This window comes from Syngnathoides biaculeatus, chromosome 16 (assembly GCF_019802595.1).
Source record: "Syngnathoides biaculeatus isolate LvHL_M chromosome 16, ASM1980259v1, whole genome shotgun sequence".
In the NCBI taxonomy this organism is placed as follows: Eukaryota; Metazoa; Chordata; class Actinopteri; order Syngnathiformes; family Syngnathidae; genus Syngnathoides; species Syngnathoides biaculeatus.
This window is the reverse complement of record NC_084655.1, coordinates 11937671-11960071: the sequence shown is the minus strand read 5'-3', so window position 1 is coordinate 11960071 and position 22401 is coordinate 11937671. Positions and strand designations below refer to the sequence as shown.

At 41.5% G+C, this 22401-nt stretch overlaps 2 protein-coding genes across 15 annotated transcripts in view; one reads left to right on the top strand and one right to left on the bottom strand.

Annotated features, from left to right (window-relative positions):
* Positions 1-1638: 1638 nt before the first annotated feature.
* Positions 1639-21377, bottom strand: zgc:65811 (uncharacterized protein LOC393524 homolog). 5 transcript variants are annotated; one of them, XM_061845105.1, is made up of 10 exons: positions 21176-21377; positions 13668-13761; positions 8643-8730; positions 6518-6623; positions 6337-6434; positions 4155-4229; positions 3957-4058; positions 3516-3611; positions 3342-3425; positions 1639-2858 (listed from the first exon to the last, which is right to left on the bottom strand). In XM_061845105.1, the coding sequence occupies exons 3-10, from the start codon at positions 8706-8708 to the stop codon at positions 2679-2681; spliced, it is 807 nt and encodes a 268-aa protein (XP_061701089.1). In that variant the 5' UTR covers positions 8709-8730; positions 13668-13761; positions 21176-21377; the 3' UTR covers positions 1639-2678. The 5 variants fall into 5 exon arrangements, with proteins under 5 accessions (XP_061701089.1, XP_061701090.1, XP_061701086.1 ...); XM_061845106.1 differs by lacking the exon at positions 13668-13761; XM_061845102.1 differs by lacking the exons at positions 13668-13761; positions 21176-21377 and adding an exon at positions 9853-10008.
* LOC133513966 (RNA binding protein fox-1 homolog 2-like) overlaps positions 14835-22401 on the top strand; it is a 51089-nt gene continuing 43522 nt past the window's right edge. For 3 of the 10 annotated variants that reach the window (XR_009798677.1, XR_009798678.1, XM_061845100.1), the window contains exon 1: positions 14836-15805. Coding sequence is in view for 8 of the 10 variants with exons in the window: in XM_061845100.1 (XP_061701084.1) it covers positions 15551-15805 (255 nt within the window). In the remaining 2 variants the exon portion in view is untranslated. Of the gene's footprint in view, positions 15806-22401 lie in introns of all 10 variants that reach the window. The other 7 variants (XM_061845098.1, XM_061845093.1, XM_061845096.1 and 4 more) reach the window with 4 other exon arrangements.

Below are 22401 nucleotides of genomic sequence, written 5' to 3'. Positions count from 1 at the left end.
CTGAGGTCCCCGGTTCAATCCCGGCCCTGCCTGTGTGGAGTTTGCATGTTCTCCCTGTGCCTGCGCGGGTTTCCTCCGGGCACTCCGGTTTCCTCTCACATCCCAAAAACATGTAACATTAATTGGACACTCTAACTGACTGGCAACCAGTTCAGGGTGTATACCCTGTTGACAGCTGGGTTAGGCTCCAGCATGCTCTGAGACCCTTGTGAGGATAAGCAGGTAAAAAAAATTGATAGACATTACCACCTACTTTCTTTTAGACAATTCCTTTACCAGCTCCCATCCCGTAGCCTACCTTCCTCTCAGCTTCATGAAAGGAAGACGAGTATATTTGGAAGTGGGATCGCTTGACCAACCGGAAGCTTGTTCCTCATGCTGGTTCACACACAAGCTTCTTTTAGCTACTACATGCTTGCTTATAATGGGTACGCTATGGAGGAATCATGAAACACATATTCTTGACAGGGTTTTCGCATTGAATCATTTTGCATTCAAGACTGTTGGGTTTTGTTTAGCTCATAATATTCTGGCAATTGTCACCCATGTGTACATAGTATGCACAGTTCCACTGCCAGACCAAGTTTCATTATGATTAAATGATCTCATGCCTGATGTGAAATATGCAAATGATGGTATATTTGGCTTTGACACAAAAGTTGTTTTACCTTTCTCTTACAACAAATTGAAAAAGTAACAATTTTTAATTGGTGTGCAGAGAGCTGAATATTTGGCCTTTTCAATGTGCATTGAAAAAAATGCTATTTCTGTTTTGAAAGGAAATGTTTCATTTTCTCATTGTATATTTAAACTGGCTCAGCCCCGGAGATTCACAGCTGTTTCCCTCTCCACACATCTCCCCACCACCACGTCCGGAGGAGCTTAATCTCTCATTTTCTGTCACTACTCTTCCACATTGCCTCCACGAACTATGGCACGCTGTCGGACTTTGGTGACCCAGAGGTACCTCACCCAGAACACATCAAACAACATCCGATGTAACAGAGTGGTACAGTACAAACGACTAAAAGCAGTGTCAAATCGCTGACCACAATTGTAACAAAATTTTCTTTCCTTGTCCTTCGATTTACTTTGTGTGACAGAAGTGTGCTCTGCAGCAACCATGATTGCGTTGTAGGTCAGCAGTGAGTTAAAAAAAAAGACATGCCTGACATTTGATAATATATTTTTTCTCTTGTATGACTTAAAATGGGCAACAGCCCAAAAAAAAAAAATCCAAAATTTAGATGTGGAGGAAAAATAATTTTCTTTTTATCTAACGTGTAAACTTGGAAATAAAGCACCTTTCTCACTGTATGTATTGCATTTAGTACACAAACCTCTCCAAAGTTACATCAGTGAAAGATTGTAATAATGTTAGCTGCGTTTGTTTATCCCAACTTCATTCTAATAATGGCAAAAACAAGACAGGGCAATGCCTATCAAGTTGTGACAAAAACTCACCATGATAGTTAGTGCTCATCTTTACATACAACATATTAAACATTGCCATGTTTGGAGTACATTAGGTACGCATTTCCAAAACCAGCTGTAAAAGTTTGTTTTTTTTAAGGTAAATGTAAATTCACACTTGACTGACATTTTGAAATTAATCAACTGTTGAATTGAAGACAGTCGTTGTATTACAAAGTGGAATTTTATTTTAAGAAAAGCAAATTAACAATACAGTGTAACAAAATTTCTAAAACAGAAAAACACTAATCCAAGGCGAAGAGTAGCAGCACATTTATTCAAGTGATAGCTCCCCAAACAAAAATTATGTCACGCTTGCATGGTTTTATTTGCCCTGCGTTAAATCTGACCTCTGTGAAAAAGAACACTTTCGACTTAAGACATCCCAAGTTGCAAAAATAAAATGAATTGTGTAACTACCAAAGCATTAAAGATAGAAATTCTTTTGGGACGTTGAAATAACTAAAGTATAACATTTAACATGATCTGCTTCTATATACTGTAATTGAATGTAAATCATCTATTAGTGTGATAAACGGTGATTCAAAGCAAGCACTCGCGTACCAAGTAGAATGTCAGTTGTTAAAGGTGGGGGGGGGGCCAGACATGCAAATAGTTTGGTGCTTAGCTTGGGGTGCAATAGGAATCCTCCACCTAGTAGACAGCGGAGTAGTGTGCAGCGGCAGCCGTCAGGTCTTTCTTGATCTGTTTCAAGAGGATAGTGGCACACACCAGGGCAATGATCTGTCATGCAGAAATAGAAAGTAGAGGGGAAATAAGGCTAGGGTGAATGAAGCAATGAATGACACCCCCGCAACACACACACACACACACAAACACCCTTCTGGCGCCTAAGATTAAACTTGCCATACAAAGAGAGTGAAAATATTAGAGAGTCCGGACAATGTATATTTTGAAACAGAGTTTAATGAAAGCAGATCATGAACAGGAAGGAAAATGGCTGATTTTGAAAAGGAAACATGAAAGTGTTTTAAATATAGATGCAAGTGCTTATTCAAACAAAATTCAATTTTTATCATTCCATGTGAGTGTGTAGCCTTGTTGATGTCACTAGTGTTAACTTGTTTTGTCACGGTTGTTAATGCAAGTAAAAGTATTTCAGCAGCAGGTTATATAATATCGCTGGTCCTACCAGGAGAAGCTTTTCTTTGAAATTGTGTAATAGGCTCAATAATGCGTGCAGACTAAGTGAGAGGGGTGAAGGTGACTGGTTCTTGGTCGGGGTTCAAGCTGGACTCATGCTGATGCTGGGAAACGACAGGCAGGGATTGCGCAGCGTTGGTCAAGATGATGTACTGAGGAGAGGATGAGCTGGACACGCGAAGCTTCTCATTGAGGATCACGCTGCATATGAATGCAATGATCTTTGCAAGGGGGTAGGAGTGAAAGAAATAGAGGCAAGAAAATTATTTGAAATTGATGAAAGAAAAGAGAGGGGCAAAGTTTCCATTGGTTAGAACTTTGAACATGACGTAAGTGCACCATGAAGCTGTCTCTTTGAATGTGTTTCCTGTAGTTTTTTTCCCCCCATAACATCTTGGATATAATCTACACAATGCCTTTAAAATAACACAATTTTTATCTTTCATTTACATATTTAATCTGCGATTGGCTGGTGACCAGTTCAGGGTGGACATCAAATCAAAATCAAATCGTTCAGTGGGTCGGTCAGATTAAAGGACTGATCAGCTGTGCAGCCTGCCAAGGTTCGGGTTCACCCTAACCCTCCAATTAATACAAATAAAATTAATAATGCATCTCTCCCCACACACAAACTTTGTCACACGGGTTATTGAACCAATCCCAGATTTACTCAGCTTGATTATTAATTTAAACATTTTGCTTACCAAAAGAGCTCCAGTTCCAATGAAGATGGCCATAACCATCTGTGCGTTGCTGTTGAAGAAATCGGTGATGACTCCAGGACATGTCTGAAAGCAGACACCGAACACTCAGCACACTTGGGACAAAACATGTAATGTGCAAATGTGACGCCTAAAAATCTCTGTGGGGAATCTTACAGGCATGGCAATGTTCTCCAAGAAGCTTTTTGGCTTGGGGCAGGTCTGTGAAACAATCTCCAACAACGTGACCCCCGTCAAACCACAGCAGTGAAGCTGCACATTGGAGGAAGATGAAAGTGCGTCAAAAAGAGATGATCTCTAATCACTGTCAGACTTGAGAAAATTTCAGCAACTGATTCCAAATGTTTTCTCTCCGTGCAGGTATGCAGCATCCACGCCACTCGAATCACAAAGCAGTAAGTCTTGTCTTGTTCTTCCATGTGTTTGTGCTTGTAGTGGTGTAGAAAAGCATTGCACCGTGACAGCTCGTCTTAGTCCCCCCAATGGCTGCTTAGCGTCGGTTTTATGACACGATTGTCGCAAATTTGATAAACAGTAATAGTAGAAATCGGATGACAAAAATGAAGCGGTATTTTCGAGAAGAGCGTGTGTTCTCACCATCTCATGAATGAACATCAGTGTGACACCGATGCCCACATCTTTGCTGGTTGCAAACAAAGTATAGATGCTAGTGTAGAATTCTGCGACCCTCATCCCAACCTTTAAATAAATAAATGAAAAAACATTAGGCTTATAAACATTAACTGCATTACCTGATTTCCGCTCCTTAAGCCTCCATTTGCTGGTCACCCTTACCTCTTCCCGTTGCGTGTAAGCGACGATACCAAAAACGACCTCGGCCACTGCCAGGATGAACAAAAGGACGGAGAACTGAAAGAGCACAGAGATATTTCAGTGTCACTTGACGATGACTTCACATTTATCCTCCACAGAATTGTACTAAATAAAATTATACAATGCACGGTTTTAATATAACCATGTTTTGTTGTAGTTTAGTGGCAAGAAATAGCACTGGCACACTCAAAGCAGTTTATCAATTACTCTCTGTATGAACAGTGGCGGCACGGTGGAGCAGCCGGTAAAGCGTTGGCCTCACAGTTCTGAGGTCCCGGGTTCAATCCCGGACCCGCCTGTGTGGTTGTTTGCATGTTCTCCCCGTGCCTGCGTGGGTTTTCTCCGGGCACTCCGGTTCCTTCCCACATCCCAAAAACATGCAATATTAATTGGACACTCTAAATTGCCCCTAGGTGTGATTGCGAGTGTGGCCGTTTGTCTTGATGTGCCCTGCGATTGGCTGGCAAACCAGTTCAGGGTGTGCCCCACCTCCTGCCCATTGACAGCTGGGATAGGCTCCAGCACACCCGTGACCCTCGTGAGGATAAGCGGCAGAGGAAAATGGATGGATGTATTAACAGTAAAGTAGGGAGAAAAAACATCTTATGGCTTTCACGCATTTATGTAAACTTAGCAACTTTTTCAACACATGATAAATTTGAACAGAAAATGTAAAAAGCTGAAAATGATTGAATTGATTCGGCGGGAGTAACATCATACACAAACACCCTCAGTGCCAGAAAGATAACATTCTCCCAAATTTCCCCAGTAGAGGACATTTATTTATTTGTCGAGAGAGAAAAGTGAAAGTTATTCAAGGTAACTTGTTTGAACATCTGTCGTGCTGGGGCTTTCCCAACATGATTTTCGGATAGTTTCACTTGTGTGCAGTTGAAGGATCTACTGTGTGTTGAAAATTATCACAATTTATTTAACCGACCAGGAGACTGAATACTGTACATACAGCGAGGGAGATTGCGAGGGACAATACATGTGCTAACAAATAAAATGAACATTACTCCAGTTAGCAAAATGTTAATGTATCCCAACACAAATCACTGATAAACATTTACTACTATATGGTTTGTTTGTTTGTTTTTTGTATCTTGCTTCAACATTTTTGGATACCCAGGATCATATACAGTACAGGTGCGTCATTACACTTGAATATCAAAGAACAGTTAATTACAGTACTTCAACTCAAAAAGTGAAACGGACATTTTACAGATTCATTAAATTCAACAATAGTTTTCAGAAGGCAGATTCCTCTCAAAGTGTTTTTTGTAATCATATTCTTTGAGATGGTGATGAATTTGGGGGCTTTGTTAGCCGTCAGCAAGATTCATCCACATTATAAAACCATGACAAATTTCACGATATAATGACTGACTTGAACTACTAAAATAAATGATGCATTCCAGAAAGTACGGATTTAGTTGAGATAAACCTATACTTTGCGTTTAACAAGTTAAAAACTTTGAACAGATGTAAAGTGAGAGAAAAGATCAGTAATAAAGTGATAAAGACTACTACAACACTCTCAAAAAGATGTTCCTCCCCAAATGCGATAACACTGTAGAAGCAATGTGGCCTTGTAAACGACTTGATTGGTTAGGGTGATCTTTCGTGTTTTCATGTCACCGCAACAATATAGTATTAATTTTAATTCGTGCAAATGTAAATGAAACCCCGCTACGGAGCAACTGTGATTGAGAATGCCAGAGACCTTTTATTAAGACGCCTGGGAACTGTGTTGAATTGTGGAAAAACAAAAGTATAATCAACATAAGGCTTGGCAACGAATTATGGATTAAGTCTAATGTATTTGTCAAGACGTTTTGAGCGGTTTCTGGAGTTAAAAGCGCATCCCCTGTGATGTGCAAACAGTTGTTTATAGATCATCCAGTGTTGCCAACTTAACAGTATCTCTAGCAACTATTTTTCAAAAATGGCGACGAGCACATTTAATTCCTGCTAAGAAACGGCTAACAGGATGAGACTCATTTGTCATCATTTTCCATGGGTCTATCGCAGTAATTTACTGACATGTTGGAAACGTCTGAGCTACAGTACGTGCAACTCTTTGAAAAAAAGAGTGCGGTCAACATTAAGTTTAAATGTTATAAGCGGCAAAGCGTCTCACCACTTGGAGAGCACATTTCTTCTCGCTGCAGGCCCCGTAGTCGCCAACCGTGACGACGACCAGCATCACTGTGCCGAGTGCGATCAGTAGAATCACACCTTAATCAAAAAGGGAGAGCACATTTCAGTTAATGAAACAAACACACGCCCGACTAAGGTCAAAGGACAAACATCGAACTCACCCAACACAAATGTACTGGAGTTAAGGGCATTTATTTCAAAGATTGGTCTGGTGTTGTCACTGAACCTGAGCCACAGGCCCAGACCCAAAAAGGCAAAACCCAGCACCTGCAAAGCAAAAGCAAGCAAAAACTTGGTCATACAGAGTGAACTGGCTTCGTATTTTTATTTTTTTTTGTGGGGTCAGCTGTCAAGGAAAACCATACAAATGGAAATTGGCTAGATAAACACCGCCAAAACTAAAGTTTCAGAGAAATGGCCTCATTTAAAGGTCCCCTGTCTTGCAATGCATGATTTTTAGTATATTATTAATGATAAGACGGTAGCCGGTATAGACCCATCTGTTTTTTCACCAAAAAAACATGATTTTGACGCATATGGCTTTTTGCAACTCCCACCATGAAAATCATCTCTATGTATTTGTTTTCGAGAAGAAGCAGGAAGTGACATTACTAGCAGACGCCCACTCAGGCGGTCTCGTATGTTTATACTAGTTTTACCTGCTGGAAGGTAGCTCGTTGTTCTTTCATGTTAGCCAAAATGTCAGCTCGTTGCATTGCTGGATATTGCTCAAACACTTGGAAGGATGGATTCACTCTTCATACTTTTCCAAAAAACTGAGTTTGTCGTGAAAAATGGATTGCACAGGTGCAAAGGACGAGGGGTTCGTGGGTTCCATAATGACAGGTAGGTGTGTATGCAGCTACTAAAAAAAAAAAACAATAGTTGGGGGGGGGCGTAATCCAAATCCGGGGTGCTAAATGTGTCAATGTGCATATCGAAAGGCTCCCATGCAGCAGCCGCTGAAGGACGGCCTCCGCAGGCCTTGTGGATCGTCGCCGGCCTTGTCAACAAGGCTGGGCCGCGGTAGCTCATCTCCACCGCGGAGGTGGATCGGACAGGGAGGCAGTTTGCCGCGGCGCCGTCGTCGCTCGCGGGCAGCGTTATCACTGCCATGGAGGTGGATCAGACGGGGAGGTGGTTTGGCCGCATGCAGTTTTGCTGTGAGGCGCATATCATCTAAATATGGCACGAAACGATAGGGTAATAGTAATGCCCCGGTCACTTCACTCGGTTGTCTGATGTTCTCTTTTTCGAAAAGAGTTTCGTGTGTCAGAAGAGGCGTGTTTGTCTCCCATAGTAGGTGGGCCAGCGTGTTTTCGATGGTGAATGTCCCAGTGTGACGTCATGGACAGGAGATCCACAGCCAATATGGCTACCACTTGAATGTCGAAGGAGACTTCTGCAATTTTGCGCATGGATGACGCGCTCTCTGCTCATATTTATTTTTTCGTATAGACATTGAAGTGAATAATGTTACGTATTTCTCATTACAATGTCTATTTTAGAATGTTTATAGGTATGACACTTGGGCTTTAAGAGAACTGTTTAATGTGGTCCGAATAATTCATGGTAATATGTGTTGTCTTGTGTCAGACAAAATCAAAGCACCATCTTATGTGTTGAAGAAATGTCTGTCACTTCATAGTAAAGCTTTGTGGTGAACATCTTGCTTTGATCAAATGTCCAGTGATTTTTTTTTTCTCAATACAAGCCCTTTAATATAATAGGGTAACTATTTTGTCAAAATAAGTACTTTTTGTTGTGGCAAGACATCAAAACAAGTATTCTGTAAAAGCTAATCAACTGTTTAATAATCATTTGTACATGTACATTTCAGTGTCTTTTTGTTTTGTTTCACTGTACGTACTTTTAACGGAACCTTTTTTTTTTTTTTTTTAAACAAGTTTCGACACTTTGCCACCTCTGGTTTTAACATGCAACACTGTTCAAATGTTGGACTTGTAGAGAGGAACTACGTGATTTGGCTTTCAACTTCTTGAGCAAGACGCCTCCGCACTGGTCAGTGGTGAGGAAAAATGCAGCGCATGAGTTGCTTATATCAAGAAACGAAACCAAGCAGCCCAACTCAACTTTCACTTCAAACAGTATGTCGATGCAATTTCGAGGCCAGACGTAACTTAAAAGTCTACCTGGTTTAGTGTGGGCCACATTTATTTTTAATTTATTTTGTTGCACTTTGCGCGTCGTGGGCTTCGGGATGACCACGTTCATACGTCTCAGACACTCCCAGTGCGCGTTCGTTCGGAGCGATGTTCGACTTACCGCAAAGAGGAGATTGAAGAGGAACAGGATATATTTACAAGCGAGGCCGCAACCGTCCAAAGCCATGACTGTTCGCGCTGCGACGAGTCTGCAAAACGTTTTCAGCCGCTGTTAGCACATTACTTGTAACGGTACACACATTTCATATCCGTACGCACGCTCCGGTCGCTTCGTTTCTATTTCCTTGTAAAGGTGGTGCAGAAACACACGCCGTTACAATTAAGAGACCATCGTTATCGTATAAAGTCAATATTTGCCGCACATAAAATGGAAATTATATTCTTGCCCGTGTTTTTTTTTTTTTTTTCAATTTACCTGAGAGCGGCGGCGTGGGTGAACAAAGTCAAAAATGCTCTGAAAGTGTTTATATTCTAAGCTTCCAAGGCACGTAAATCCCCGCCTCTCAGGGCGTGTTCAAGGATGCGATTGGCCGAGACAAAAACAAACCGACGGACAAGTGGATTACGTCAGCGAATTCGCAGGAAAACACACATTCCAACAGCAGAATTGAAATTGACCAAAAAATACTTGTGCAGTGCTGTACTAGTGGAACAGCAACTGCAACTTCGGTCATCATAGTAGTGGTGGCGTCACAAGCCCAACTCAAGTACTGCAAGCGAAATGACAGACATTGAGATTAAAAAAAAAAAAAATACATAAATTGAACCAAAATATCATCATAAAATCAGGTAAGTGAAAAAATAAAACAAAAGAGCAAGATGAGAGAGATTGTCAAGCTAAAATCACAAAATGGTTTAAAAAAAAAAGTCTTGTTGGGAAGTTCTTTGATTCTACAGGTTTATATAAACGTCACAGATTTATGGTGCCTTTGGATATTATAAGTTCACCCCCCCCCAAATGCAATGTATAGTACAGTGATTCCCAAGCAGTGTGCCGTGAAATGATCCAATTTTATGTAATTGTTTAAAAAAAACATTTCTTTCCAATAAATAATGTATCTTTATTCATCTATTTATGCCAGTGAGGCAAAATGACAGACAGAACAAAAAAATCCTCTTCTATTAGATGGCAGGAAGTACATACAGTAATGAATCTATCCATTTTTGGTGACATTTACTTTTGTTGGTGTGCTGTGGGATTTTTCAATTGTAAAATATGTGCCTTGGCTCTATAAAGGTCGGAAATCATTGGTATAGTGGATGCATAGACAGAGGAATGGATGGGATGATGACAAGAGTTGTTCACTCGCCTGACTTCCATCCAGGCAGCGTGGGTTCAGTTCCCACTCGGGGACGAGTGAATGGTTGTCTGTCTCATGTGCCCTGTGTTTAACCGTTGACCAGTCCTGGGTGCAATCTGCCTTTCACCCAAAGTTAGTTGAGATAGGCACCAACTCCCAACGACCCTGAGCGGGATAACAGTCTGTCCTGTATTTTGAGTCACAGGGAAGATGTAGAACACAAAGGCTTGTCGGCAAACCTCAATATGTTTCCCTGCAAGGTGAAAAGGGAGATATCCACGCCCCTTGACCACTCCACCCCAAAAGCAACAGTCGCCCATGGCACACTGGGAAAGGGTTTCTTTCAGACAAAATCTGATGCAATCAGTCACAAAATCTGTGCAAAACATCTGGTTCCAATCTTCACACAGATCTTCAACTCACCAGATTTCTCTGAGGGCCATGCGTCATCATGTCATTCGCCAAGAAGCCAGTCATCGCAAGACTGTGGCTCTGGGTCTGCTGTTTCTCGTGTCATGAGGTCTTTGGAACAACAAGTTTTGCATCAGATGACTCGTACTGGACCCTTTTGGACTGTACTATAATGTAAGGGAGTGTTTCCCAAATTAAGGGTTTGTTTTTTATTGCGCAGATTAAGTAAAAATTTTCAATCAAGGAGGATGGGGGGCATCTGTGGAAAACCGTTGTCTGGTCTCCCCAGAGCCAGGCTGTAATGTTGCTTTTCTTAAAAAGTGGCTTCCATTCAGCTCTGACAAGAGTGACAATCAGGTTCTTTTCCACCCCCCTGACGAAAGCCCAGAGCTTTTGCTGTTAAGCATCATTCTTCCTTCCACAGAGCTCCTTAAACTTTTGGCTCCAGTAATTCTCCTGACATCCCGTAGGGCAGAGAGTCATGAGATGCCATTCAAGATATAGAGAGCAAAGGGGTCAAGCAATAAAGGCAAAATAGGAAGGCCAGTTTTTCTACGACACGACCTTACGTTTTGTATTGGAGCACAAGGCGCCTACCAGATGAATGACTAAAAATTAAGGGGCCAATAGAAGTTTGCATTCAACCCAAATGGTCTAATTGGTAAAGAAGTGTGTCTCGACACTTGTCAGTATGTTTTCCTCTGTGCTTGTCTGAGTTTTATTTGGCTACTTCCACATTCGAAAAATGTACATTCTAGGCTAATTTGAGACACTGAATTAAGGGTGGGCTCAAATTTTCACTTCACCCCGCCAAACATTCACAGTTGTGCTAAAAAAAAATACTGGCACACCTGGCATGACTGTATTGTTTATTATATAAATCCTTCTCTCACTATTCATTAAGTGAATAGAAATCATTTCAATAATACTAATTTACCTAACTTAAATACTGATTGTCAAGTCAGGGGAAAAAGTGCATTTTGTCTTTTTATTATAGTCATAAAAAATATTGGCACGCGTGGCACACATGGAGTTGAGACCCCCTGAAAGTCACTTAGGGAAACTTTTTTGCCAACATATTTTCATTATGACCCTTTCTTTTGTAACCATTTAGCTTTTTAAACCAATAAAGGGAAATTCCGGTGTTTTGGGGTAACAAAGTATCCAATAGGTCATGCAATATGTACTCTATCTTGATAATGTGATGTTAAATCCTTTCTCATTTAATAGTGTTTTGAGAAGATTTTTATCGACAATTATGTATTTTTAGGTGTGCCTCCATTTTCGCGAGTCACATGACCTACGTGCGCGGACGTGACGTGTTACGTGCCGCAACAAAGGCTTTGATTACATGGGACACCATTTATGCCCAGCGATTAATTCCCTGATTTATACCCATCCTGAGTAGCTCCCTCGGAGCTCGCTCGCCGGGGAGCAAGCTCACGGCTCCACCACTCGGCGGAGCTCGCTCGTCAGACTCCGCGTCATTCTGCCCGAAGAACCATCCGAATATTCAACATTATTTACAACCACAGGTTCAAATCTGTATGTAAGTATTCCTCCGTCTTCCCGATCAACCGATACTGTTATTTCTTCGTCAGATGAGGATAAATCTGAGAAATTAGCGCTGGGAATGATGGTGTCCTGTGTAATCGAGTGTTTGGAAATGCACGTATCAATGTCACATCCGCGCACGTAGGTCATGTGACTCGCGAAAAATGGTGGCGCACCTGAAAATTCGTAATTGTCGATAAAAATCTTCTCAAAACACTTTCAAATGAGAGAGGATTTAACATTACGTTATCAAGATAGTGTACATGTTACATGACCTACTGGATACATTGTTACTTCAAACCACATGAATTTCCCTTTAAGTAAAAGAGCACATGTAACATGTCCCGGTAAATATACAAATTTCCACACAGAACTTTGCATTATCGTGCATAAGAGGAAGAAAAATATTCATTTTGATAATCCCCAGGACAAGAATAAGTTGTTACCATTTGAGTCACTATGCCATCAATTGAACCGACCGCCCACAACACACACAATCAAAATGGCCTGTCTAATTTTCATCCTCCATGAACCAGAAAGAAGCTAACAAACAAACAGAGAAATCAACACTTCACTTTTCCATTTTTTTTAACTCTTCGGCCATGGTGGAGGTCTCTGCTCGAGATAATAAAAAGTTGGGGATGGAGTAGTTTGCTTTCAGGTGAAAATCCAGGATACACCTAAAATGCACAATACCCTTTAGGTCAGGGGCTTCAAACTGTTGGCCCGCCGGCCGTTTACAGCCGGCAAGACGATATTCTGTGCCCCCCCAGCCTTAATACGAAAGTTTAATGTTAGTGCGGCCCTTGAGTTTCAGATGAATGGCATTTTTACTGTGTTGTGTGCGTGGGTGATGAATCTACCAATCACAGCGGGGGGTATATGGCACTCGGGAGTTGGGGGGGGGGGGTGACATTAACTGGGCTTGATGCAAGCAGAGAAACATTTTTCAGAGTGAAAGCTGGCATGGAGAGTTGTATTAATACTTTTGCACGCAAGTTGTTTACACCAGTGTTGTTGTTTATCTTATTTTGTGTTAAAAAATGAAAAAGACATTTCAGAAAATTGGATTTTCAAATGGTGCGGCGTGTGTCCACTTGCGTTGAGGCTGCGGCCCAGCTTCAGCCAGATGCTGCCTCCAGGGTAAGTTGAGTTTGAGACCCCTGCTTTAGGTGAACGAACTTGGAGGAATGTGCCGTTTTAACCTTTTTTCACCCCAGCGTCATCACTTCTATACCTTTCTGTGACTCCTCCACTCACTCTGCATCTCTGTTAAAAACAGTCAATGACACTGTGACACTAAGAGCTTTGTGGCAACTTCCCATTTGAGGACCTATCCTGTTTGAAGCCTTGCAATGTTAAAAAAATAAATAAATTTGAAGCAGGAAATGTACTGGTCCATTTGGTTCTTTGTTGAGCAAGTTAGAGTAGAAAGACTGAACAGTTGGTCATGTTGAAAAAAAAAATCCATGTGTAAAGATTAAATGCATTTTAGGCTTTAACAGTAATTTCATCGATTACTTTCTGTGAGGAGTATATGATAATTACGGCAAGCGCTGCACATCCAGTGACTGCAAGCTCTCAAACAAATTTTCTTAATTTAGCATCGCAGGTCAAGGGCAACCCATGTCAATCTTGCAATGCGATGAGAGCATCCACATTTGCAGCATGAGCCACGAGTGCACATGGCTGCATGAAGACAACAACGGTCCTTATCGTGCCACTGTCAGTGAAGGCGACACTCTAGGTGTGACCGCATCCCATCCATCATGGTTGGGTCAGTGGGTGGCAGAGAGAGAGGTAGTAGGGGAGAAGCGGTGCTTGATCGAGTGAGTCACAGTGACAAATACCACACATACTTTTTACGTATTGACTGCTGGTCTAGGGGACACCAATCATCATCATCTGCTAGGAAGCCGGCAACCGAGGTGAAGAATCTTGGTATTTTTCATCCTGTAAGAAAAGGTTGGGGCGGTTAAAATAAAGCGTTGGACTCACAGTTCTTAGGTCCGGGTTCGATCCCCAATCCGCCTGTGTGGAGTTTGCATGTTCTCCCCGTGCATGCGCAGGTTTCCTCTGGGCCCGGTTTCCTCCCACATCCCAAAAACATGCCACATTAATTGGACACTCTTAATTGCCCCTAGGTGTGATTGTGAGTGCAGCTGTTTGTCTGTCTCTATGTGCCCTGCGATTGGCTGGCAACCAGTTCAGGGTGTACCCCGCCTCCTGCCCGTTGACAGCTGGGATTGGCTCCAGCACTCCCCGTGACCCTCGTGAGGATGAGCGGCAAAGAAAATGCATGGATGGAAGAAAAGGTTGTGTGATGGAAAGGAAACATTTGTGTTCTTTCTCATTTGGGCTGTCTTCAGACTTTTCACACAAGAACTGGCGCTTACAATCCACCAGGAGGCGCACAAACATCACAAACAGGATACTGCAGCATGTAAAGTGGCTTCATTTTACCGGCGTCTTAAACCCAACAACAACATTTTATGTTGCAAACGTCACCCGATTTGAGAAAGCACACTCAGTTACTGCCGTAATCCGACTGTTTTTCATTTGGTTATTTTGTACTGACGCTCTGAATCTTTTTCATTCAAGCATGTTGTGTAATTATGACTTAAAAACTGCGTTAGTGTAGGTTAGTAACGATTGTGACACGTTCCGAGTTAAGTTCGACTCTCTGTTAAATCGTCGCCGCACGAACGCAATTCCGTCGTAAATCGAGGAACACAATACAGGTGACTCAAATGTAATAATTCCCAATCTTCACGTACAAACATTACCCTCAAAATAACCATTTACATTAGACTGTTCGGTGTTTCTGCTTATTGTTTAGTTATTGTTTGATTTGTTAACCTTATTTCGCCATTCACGTTTTTATTTCGAGGAGAGGGATGCAACAAATAAAAGAGCAGCAACGTAACCGAACTAATGAAACGACGTCTCGGGATTAAAATAAAATGATGGAATGGGAGGGGAGATGACTGAAATGGTTGCGCGGAGGAGAGGAAATACAGATCCCAGACCACTCTTCCCAACCAAGCTCTGCCCAGTAATGGGACACCAATCTGACCGTGGACCAGCCCACTCCGACGCCCTCCTCACCGGGAGTTAGGCCAAGTGGGATTCAGACTGCAGGAAATCGTGTTAGAGCCACATCCACTCTCCACAGCAGTCCACGGCGTGATAAGGGACGGACAAGAGCAAGTGAAAGCCTGGTTGGAGCGACAAAGATTGACTGGGAAATCACTATTAGGCGCGTCGGACGTTAAGACTCGTCTGTCCACGCAGTCGCTGTGGACCATTTCCAAGCTTTTCTCTTACTTCTTGGCAGCAAGAGTGCTGTTTCCGAGCCACGTTTATTTCGGAGAGCTAGCGGAATGTATTGCTAGCCAGCTAGCTAAGGTTAGCTAGCTAATTAGCTTGTCAGACAGACAAGAGAGGGACGTGTGGTCTTCACTAAATTAGGTCACTTATTCGGCGTCGTTTGACTTGATGGAAAAAGCCGTGCTCGCTGTGCTGTATCCATTATCCTGACACGGCCATTATGTTCTGCCTTCAATAGTCTATTCCAGCAAGACGCAAAATAATTACCTGAATTAATGAGTTACTAGTCACCTCGGTATTATTCACCCGAATCTTTCGTCGACAACAACGCCAAAAGAAGAAGGAAAGGGGGGGGGAAACACAGCCAAATATTTATTTTTTTTTTTTTTAAGTGGAGACTCTCTGCCGTCCAATGTTAATGTCGACCGACGTTGCATCTATTATGCTACCCGTTAGTCGGGGGATAATGGACCGAGAAAGAGACATCGATACGTCCGCGGTGCCGCATACGAGCGGAGCCGGAGGTCCGGCGGCGGTCCGGGGGATGAAGCGAGGAGACCCCGAACCCGACGCTCTTGCAGCCGCTGCCCTGACTGACCTGACCGGGGCGGAGTGCAAAAGACCAAGGATAGATGGCACCGGGAGTGTTATTGGCGACATTGGACAGGTAAGTGTCTCGGTAAACATTCATGTGTCACCTCCAAATTCTTTTGTTGCCATTTCAGTAGTGTGTTGTTATGTCATCCAAGAAGAGATGTTGACGCTTTGACAGGCCCTTTTCTTTTACCAATAACATAACCGTGCACAATGCACAAACTGTAAATTGCGCCTTGTTTTTTTTTTTTTTTTTTTTTTTTTTTTTCCAAGTGTGGAGCATGAGCGAGCCAGACAAAGGTAACACGATACAGGCTCCATTGCTGTGACAGACAGGCGGTGATCAGAACCATTCCTCCTGCGTGTCTTGTGGGGAGCATATTGCAAGGCAGGCCCTGGAACATTTGATTCACATAGGCCACAATTACCGACGCTGTTGGCAATTTACACTGAGTCACAACATCAAGAACTGATGCACACTCTGCATGTGCTATTAATCGCGCCATTGCCCCCCAACCTCCTCTCCTTGATTGTCGCTAGGTGTTAAAAGGGAGGCAGACAGGGGATTGGGGGAGGGGTCACCACTGTGAAAGACAAAGAACAGAGCCTTTTGGTGTTGGCTAAAGGAGAGAGGGGCTCAGGAGGGCCTCCTTATGCAGGTCTTCTCCTGTTTTCCCAACCCGACTGCAAAGCATCCACACTTATTCATGACCTTTTAGATGAAAGATGTCTGTATATCTGTGCACTGTATCTCACTCACACTTTCAGCCCGAAATTTTCTAATCCCATATGCTTTACTTGGTCCACGATTCCCAAGACAATCTTGAATTTTGACTCTGCTGTATTTCAGCAACAAAACAGCAGCAGGTGCAGGGTAGATGGATGAGATCTAAGGTCATCTGCAGGTAATTGAATCTTGCAGCACTGGTAAAATACTTGAATTGGCCATACAGCTGACCAATTGCAATGACAAAGAGGTCGTGTTATACTTGGCACGCTTCGTAACAGAAGGTTAGAAGTCGCCAGTAAAGATGTGGGAACAAGTAGTATGGCTCGGGATGGAATTTACCTGGCCATTACTTATATTGATTTGGAGTTTATTTGTGTGCGTTGTTGGTGTGTAGAGAAGGGTGGGGTGGGTTTCATAGTCGAGGACAAGGCGAGATGATATTTCGTTGGAAAAAGATGAGCCACCCAGATATTGTCAGGCTAGATTTACTAGGACATAAAGAACTGGGCAAAGAAAGGAGATAAGATCCATAATTTGTTTACCTCCACCTGGGATCATGATGAAGAATTAAAGGGAAATGGATTGCCGAGGCCATCTGATGAATTGGGATGGGCAATGAGTAGTGTCAGCGGAATTAAAAAGTAGTTCCATGCAACGTTCCCTCTAATTTTTGACGTGTCTGAGCAAACACGCTAAGCCCGTGAGTGATCCCCTTGACCACTGTGAGCAACATCAGGCGTATTCAGTGTGGTCAGATTGGTGTTATCCATTGAAGTGACTTGCCTTAAAAGATTCAGATTACAGCATTTATATTACCATCATAAAATTTTTAGAACAATTTTATTTGTGTTTTTACAAACTTTCAATGAAAATGTCAACAAACAAAAATACATTAATAACAAAACCAAGCCAACTTGAACTGTAAATTTGAAATGTCACCTCCAACTTTGTTTCATTTTACTTTTAATCCACAATGATATCCCCGTCTGTTTTTCGAGGTGTAAAACTGAATTATCGCTTGCAGAATATCTTTAGCAATGCATGTTGAAAGCTGAATGATGCCACCAAACAGTTTTAAGGTTAATGTTATGAGGTCTCCTATTTTTAAAATACAGAATTAGCTTTTTGTACACTGTATTGTCTGTGCTTTTTTTTTTTTAGTTTTACCATTCTTATCGAGAATAAACACAAGCAGCATGTCTAACTCTCTTTGCTCTACGTTGCTTAGGCTGTGTTTCAAACTAAAGCACCGGTGGTGGGCGGTGTTTGTAATTAGGAGTGTACCCTTTTAAGAGCAGGAGGTGGGCGGTGTCAGGTAAACAAAGAAGTAGAGTGTGTGGCATAGTGTGGCCAAGCAGCAGCTTGTTAGAGACTGCGTGCAGCCGTGTTAAAAAAAAAAAAAAGAAAGAAAAGTCAGGCTGTGGTTCACTGCGCTGGATCGGTTTTCATGTGCACTGAGTGTGCGCTACAAGTGCCCAATTGCACAGGTGCGCAGCTGAGACTGAACATTGGTTCCATGTAGTGCTTAATGATATATCGACTAGCTCCATTTGATCACTATTTTATTTCTGCTCGATATGGGGGGAAAAAAAGGGATTATAGATTTTATTTTCAATACTTTTTGCTACTCTGCAAAACATTTACCAACATGGAGGAAAAAGATCCTTGCGACTAGTGAGCCATAACTAGTCCCAGAAAACGGCACGCCTATCATTTGGAAATCCCTGTAGTCTGACAGGCATAGCTGTGTAAAATCACATAATGATGAAGCACGTCATCAAGTATGATGCATGTTTTTATGTGACGCATGTATTCATGCCACCTCTCCGTGCCACTCCTATAATGTTAAAAAAAAAAAAACAATGCTGCGGACCACGTCGTGATTGTGTTGGCATTTGAAGCGTTTTTGTTTTTGGGTTCGATCTGTGAACGGGCTTGAATTATATGATAGTACCTTGCCTTTAACAGATGAGATAGAAAGTTTTCATGGGGTTTGTTTACTTTAGCAACTTCTAGCTAGCTCCATTCCGTGAGTAATCGGCAATCATGCAAAGAGTTTAATAGTGGCCGGCCATCACCTAGGTAACTGTTATGGACAGGTGGGTTTCACAGTGTGGCATTCCCAAGAATCAGTTTCTTTGTTTATTCACTTTATTTATAGATCACAGCATTGTTTGTGTTTCACATAACATCATGTTTCTTTTTTTGTCATCGTTTTGATTTCTCTCAGACTGGGCATATTTAAATACATTGGTGCCACCTAAGGGTTAAGTGATGAGTAACTAAACGGAGCCAAACCGCGAGTAATACATTTAAATAAATATTGAAGCCATATTCACGGTGGCTCAACTGGTAAAGCATTGGCCTCACAGTTCTGAGGTCCCAGGTTCAATCCCGGACGAGCCTGTGTGGTTGTTTGCATGTTCTCTCCGTGCCTGTGTGGGTTTTCTCCGGCCACTTTGGTTTCCTCCCACATCCCAAAAACATGCAACATTAATTGGGCACTCTAAATTGCCCCTTGGTGTGATTGTGAGGGCAACTGTTGTCTGTCTCTATGTGCCCTGCGATTGGCTGGCAACCAGTTCAGGGTGTACCCCGCCTCCTGCTCGTTGACAGCTAGGATAGGGTCCAGCACTCCCCGCGACCCTCGTGAGGATAAGCGGCAAAGAAAATGGATGGATGGATAATGTGTTCACAATTACAACTGTAGAGCAATGACTGTTGGACAAGTGGACAAGATGCAAAATTATTTTTGTGCTATTACTTAATCTACTGCAATAACTGTCCTGTACATTCATTCTTAGCACCATTTATCCTGTTCAGGGTCACGGTGCACTGGAGCCTATCCCAGCTGACTTGGGGCGAAACGCAGACTACACACTGAACTGGTTGCCAGTCAGTTGTCGGGATATATAGTCATAGACAACCATTCTCACTCATTTTAATACTGTAAGTGATTGGGAACTGAACCCACGCTGCCTCAGGCGAATGTACCACTACACAATCAGTGACCTCTGCAGTAATGTCATTGGCATAATTGGAAAAAAAAAAAAGAAAAATTCAGACAAATTGCTCAGGAAGTGAATTTCTATAGGTTGGCAGCTCTGCAGTCATAGCCGTGAATGCAATTTTACTAATAAGTGGCAATAATTTATTGTGATGTTTCGGGTTTTCCCCTTGGGTTTTTAATTTTCTTTTTTGTTTCGGTCAATAATTTTCATTTTGGTTCATCCCTAATTTTGAGATCATTATATTTTGAAATACCTGCAGGGAAAAGTAATTTCCCTGTGATGTTTATAGTTGTTCAATAAACCCTTTGCTTTATAATGTAAATCAATTTGGTCTGATCTAGTTATATATATATATATATATATATATATATATATATGTATATATATATATATATATTATATATATAAACTTTAGTACAATAAGCATGTCCTCTTGATGATCAACATTAGCGGTAAATTAAATTGTAATCTCAAATTTAAGCAGGATGAGTTCCATCAGTGTACTTTAGAGAGGTGACATTCAAGTTACTTGAGATGGTACAATGCAGGGGTCCACATGGGTGGTTGAAAAATTTTCAACGCTCTTGAATTGTATTACTACTGTACCTGACTTAAATTTACTTGTTAGATGGTGAAATAAAAGACAGATTTTTTTTTAACAATACATAAGGAAAATCTCCATTTGCTGTAACAATACAAATGTTTATGTTGTAAATTAAATAAGCAAGTTATTTAAATAGAAATATCACTCCATCTTGCGATTGAATCATTTTTTTTTAAATTCTGATTCACGGACCCAAAAACTATTTAGAATGTTATATCTTTCCCCTTGTCAAATACAAAATAGTTACTGCAATTATTTGTTATTGTAAGTAGAATATCTCCAGTGTATATCTGGTGTATATGCCGAAAAGAAATAGTGAACATCTGAGAAAAATATTACATAATAATATCATGAAAAAAATTATAATTATAGTGAAAGTTAAAATTGTCACACAAATGTAACAGTCTGAGATCAGCAAACAGCACAGCCTTCTTTTTTTATCTTTTTCCTCAGTATAAGTTAATATTTTGTTTTTCCCCTATTCAGTTGGGCTCTTATCAAGCAACAAATTACATACGATTTTATTAATGAGTAAACCTCACTGTAAAAATACGGTAATCTTGAGTTGTTCACACAAAGTCAAGTCAACTTGGCTTTAATCACACACTGGCCTCTATTACTGGCTCCCCTATGATTATACCAACTTACTGGTGGATCTTACTGCATTTGCTACACACTCGCGTAGCACACTACAGACTGTCGAAAGGTCACCAGCGAAACAGTGTGTGTGCTCAGGATAAATGGAGAGGATGCTCTGAGATGTAGCCAGTCATTACTATAGTGTTCCCAGTGAGGGCGTGAGGTACAAGATACGCTGACCTTCCTGGCTGCTAATCAACACTGTAATAATAAATGAGAGGGCTGCAGGCTGCTATTTCTTCCTTTTGCTGATTTGCTCTCCTCCCCCCGCTCTAACTCGTACAAATGCCTCCATATAGCACCCTTACATTTCCTTCTCCCCTTTGGCTGTCCTCTGGTAAACCCCCACCCCTCTCTCGTCTCCCCCAGGCATATTTCCAAATTGCTAATTGACTCTTGGTTCATAGGGAAGCTACCACCCCTCCCCCATGTCCTGGTACTCTTTGTGATTATTCTTACCTTCCTTCGGTGTGTGTGATCACTGGAACTGGAGAACCTCACTTGTTTATTGATTCCTGTTGGTTTATCATTTTCTGATTGTTTTTTTTTTTTCCAGGACAGCTCTCATCTGTGACCTCTCTGGTAGTTAGTATTGACGCCTCCCCTCGAGGCAAAGCTAGTCCATTGGCAGAATCATACCAGTAGAGTTCTCTGTGTCTCTGTATCTGTTTCAAAGAGCCGATTTGTCCTATCGTTGGCAGTAAAGAGGCTTTGTGTCATACTAACAAGATCAAAGCTCATTTAGGGGAGGGCATTAAGCGGACTGATCGCTTTAACGGCCCCAACGAAGGCAGAGTGGGCGCAGACATGCATGGACAGATCAAGTAACGGACCCATGCATTTGTTTAAAGAAATTGTAGGGCAAAGTTGAAATTTTAACTGGTTAATTTGAAGGTGCATATACCCCTCTTTCTCTCTCCTCTCTCTCAGAAACATGAAATTTTAATACGAACAATTTCACCTTGTATGAACAATTACATGACTTGTATATTTATATATATTTTTCCTATTGAAACAACATTTTTTCACAGGGCGGAGGATTGTTGGAGAAGATGAGAACAGATTAATGACATTCACATTCATTTCAACAGGGAAAGATGATTTGCGATATGAGTACAGTAATGTTACAAGTGGGAGCTAAACTCTTAACTTATATATATGTTTAAATAACTTGCTTATTTCAATTTACAACACAAACATTTGTATTGTTACAGCAAAAGGAGATTTTCCTGATGTTTTGTTTAAAAAAAAAAAAAACGTCTTTTTTTTCGAAGCTTGAAAGTGTTCTAGCTTAAAAAAAAAAAAAAAAGCCACCTCCAGAGGAAACAAATATTGCCTTTCTTTGGTTTCATCACCCATTTTCCTCTCTGACTGCTTTTGCCACGTTTTTATCCTACATGACTCAAACACTGTTTACTGTTATAGTTGCTATTAGGTATGTCCCGCTCCAACTTTTTCACTTCCAAACTGGTGCTGATAATACAGCCTTGCGTTTTGGACCATACCAATATCGACCTGGTCTGATTTCAGTAATAACCTTATTGAATTACCTTTTAATCTGGAATGTTGGAAAAGGCTTGATCAAGTGATACTACTCAGCATGGAATATGGAGGCTTACTTTATTATTGTTCCTTTTTTTTCCCCAGTCCAATTTCATTGGAATTCAGTAGTTCCCTTACTTTAT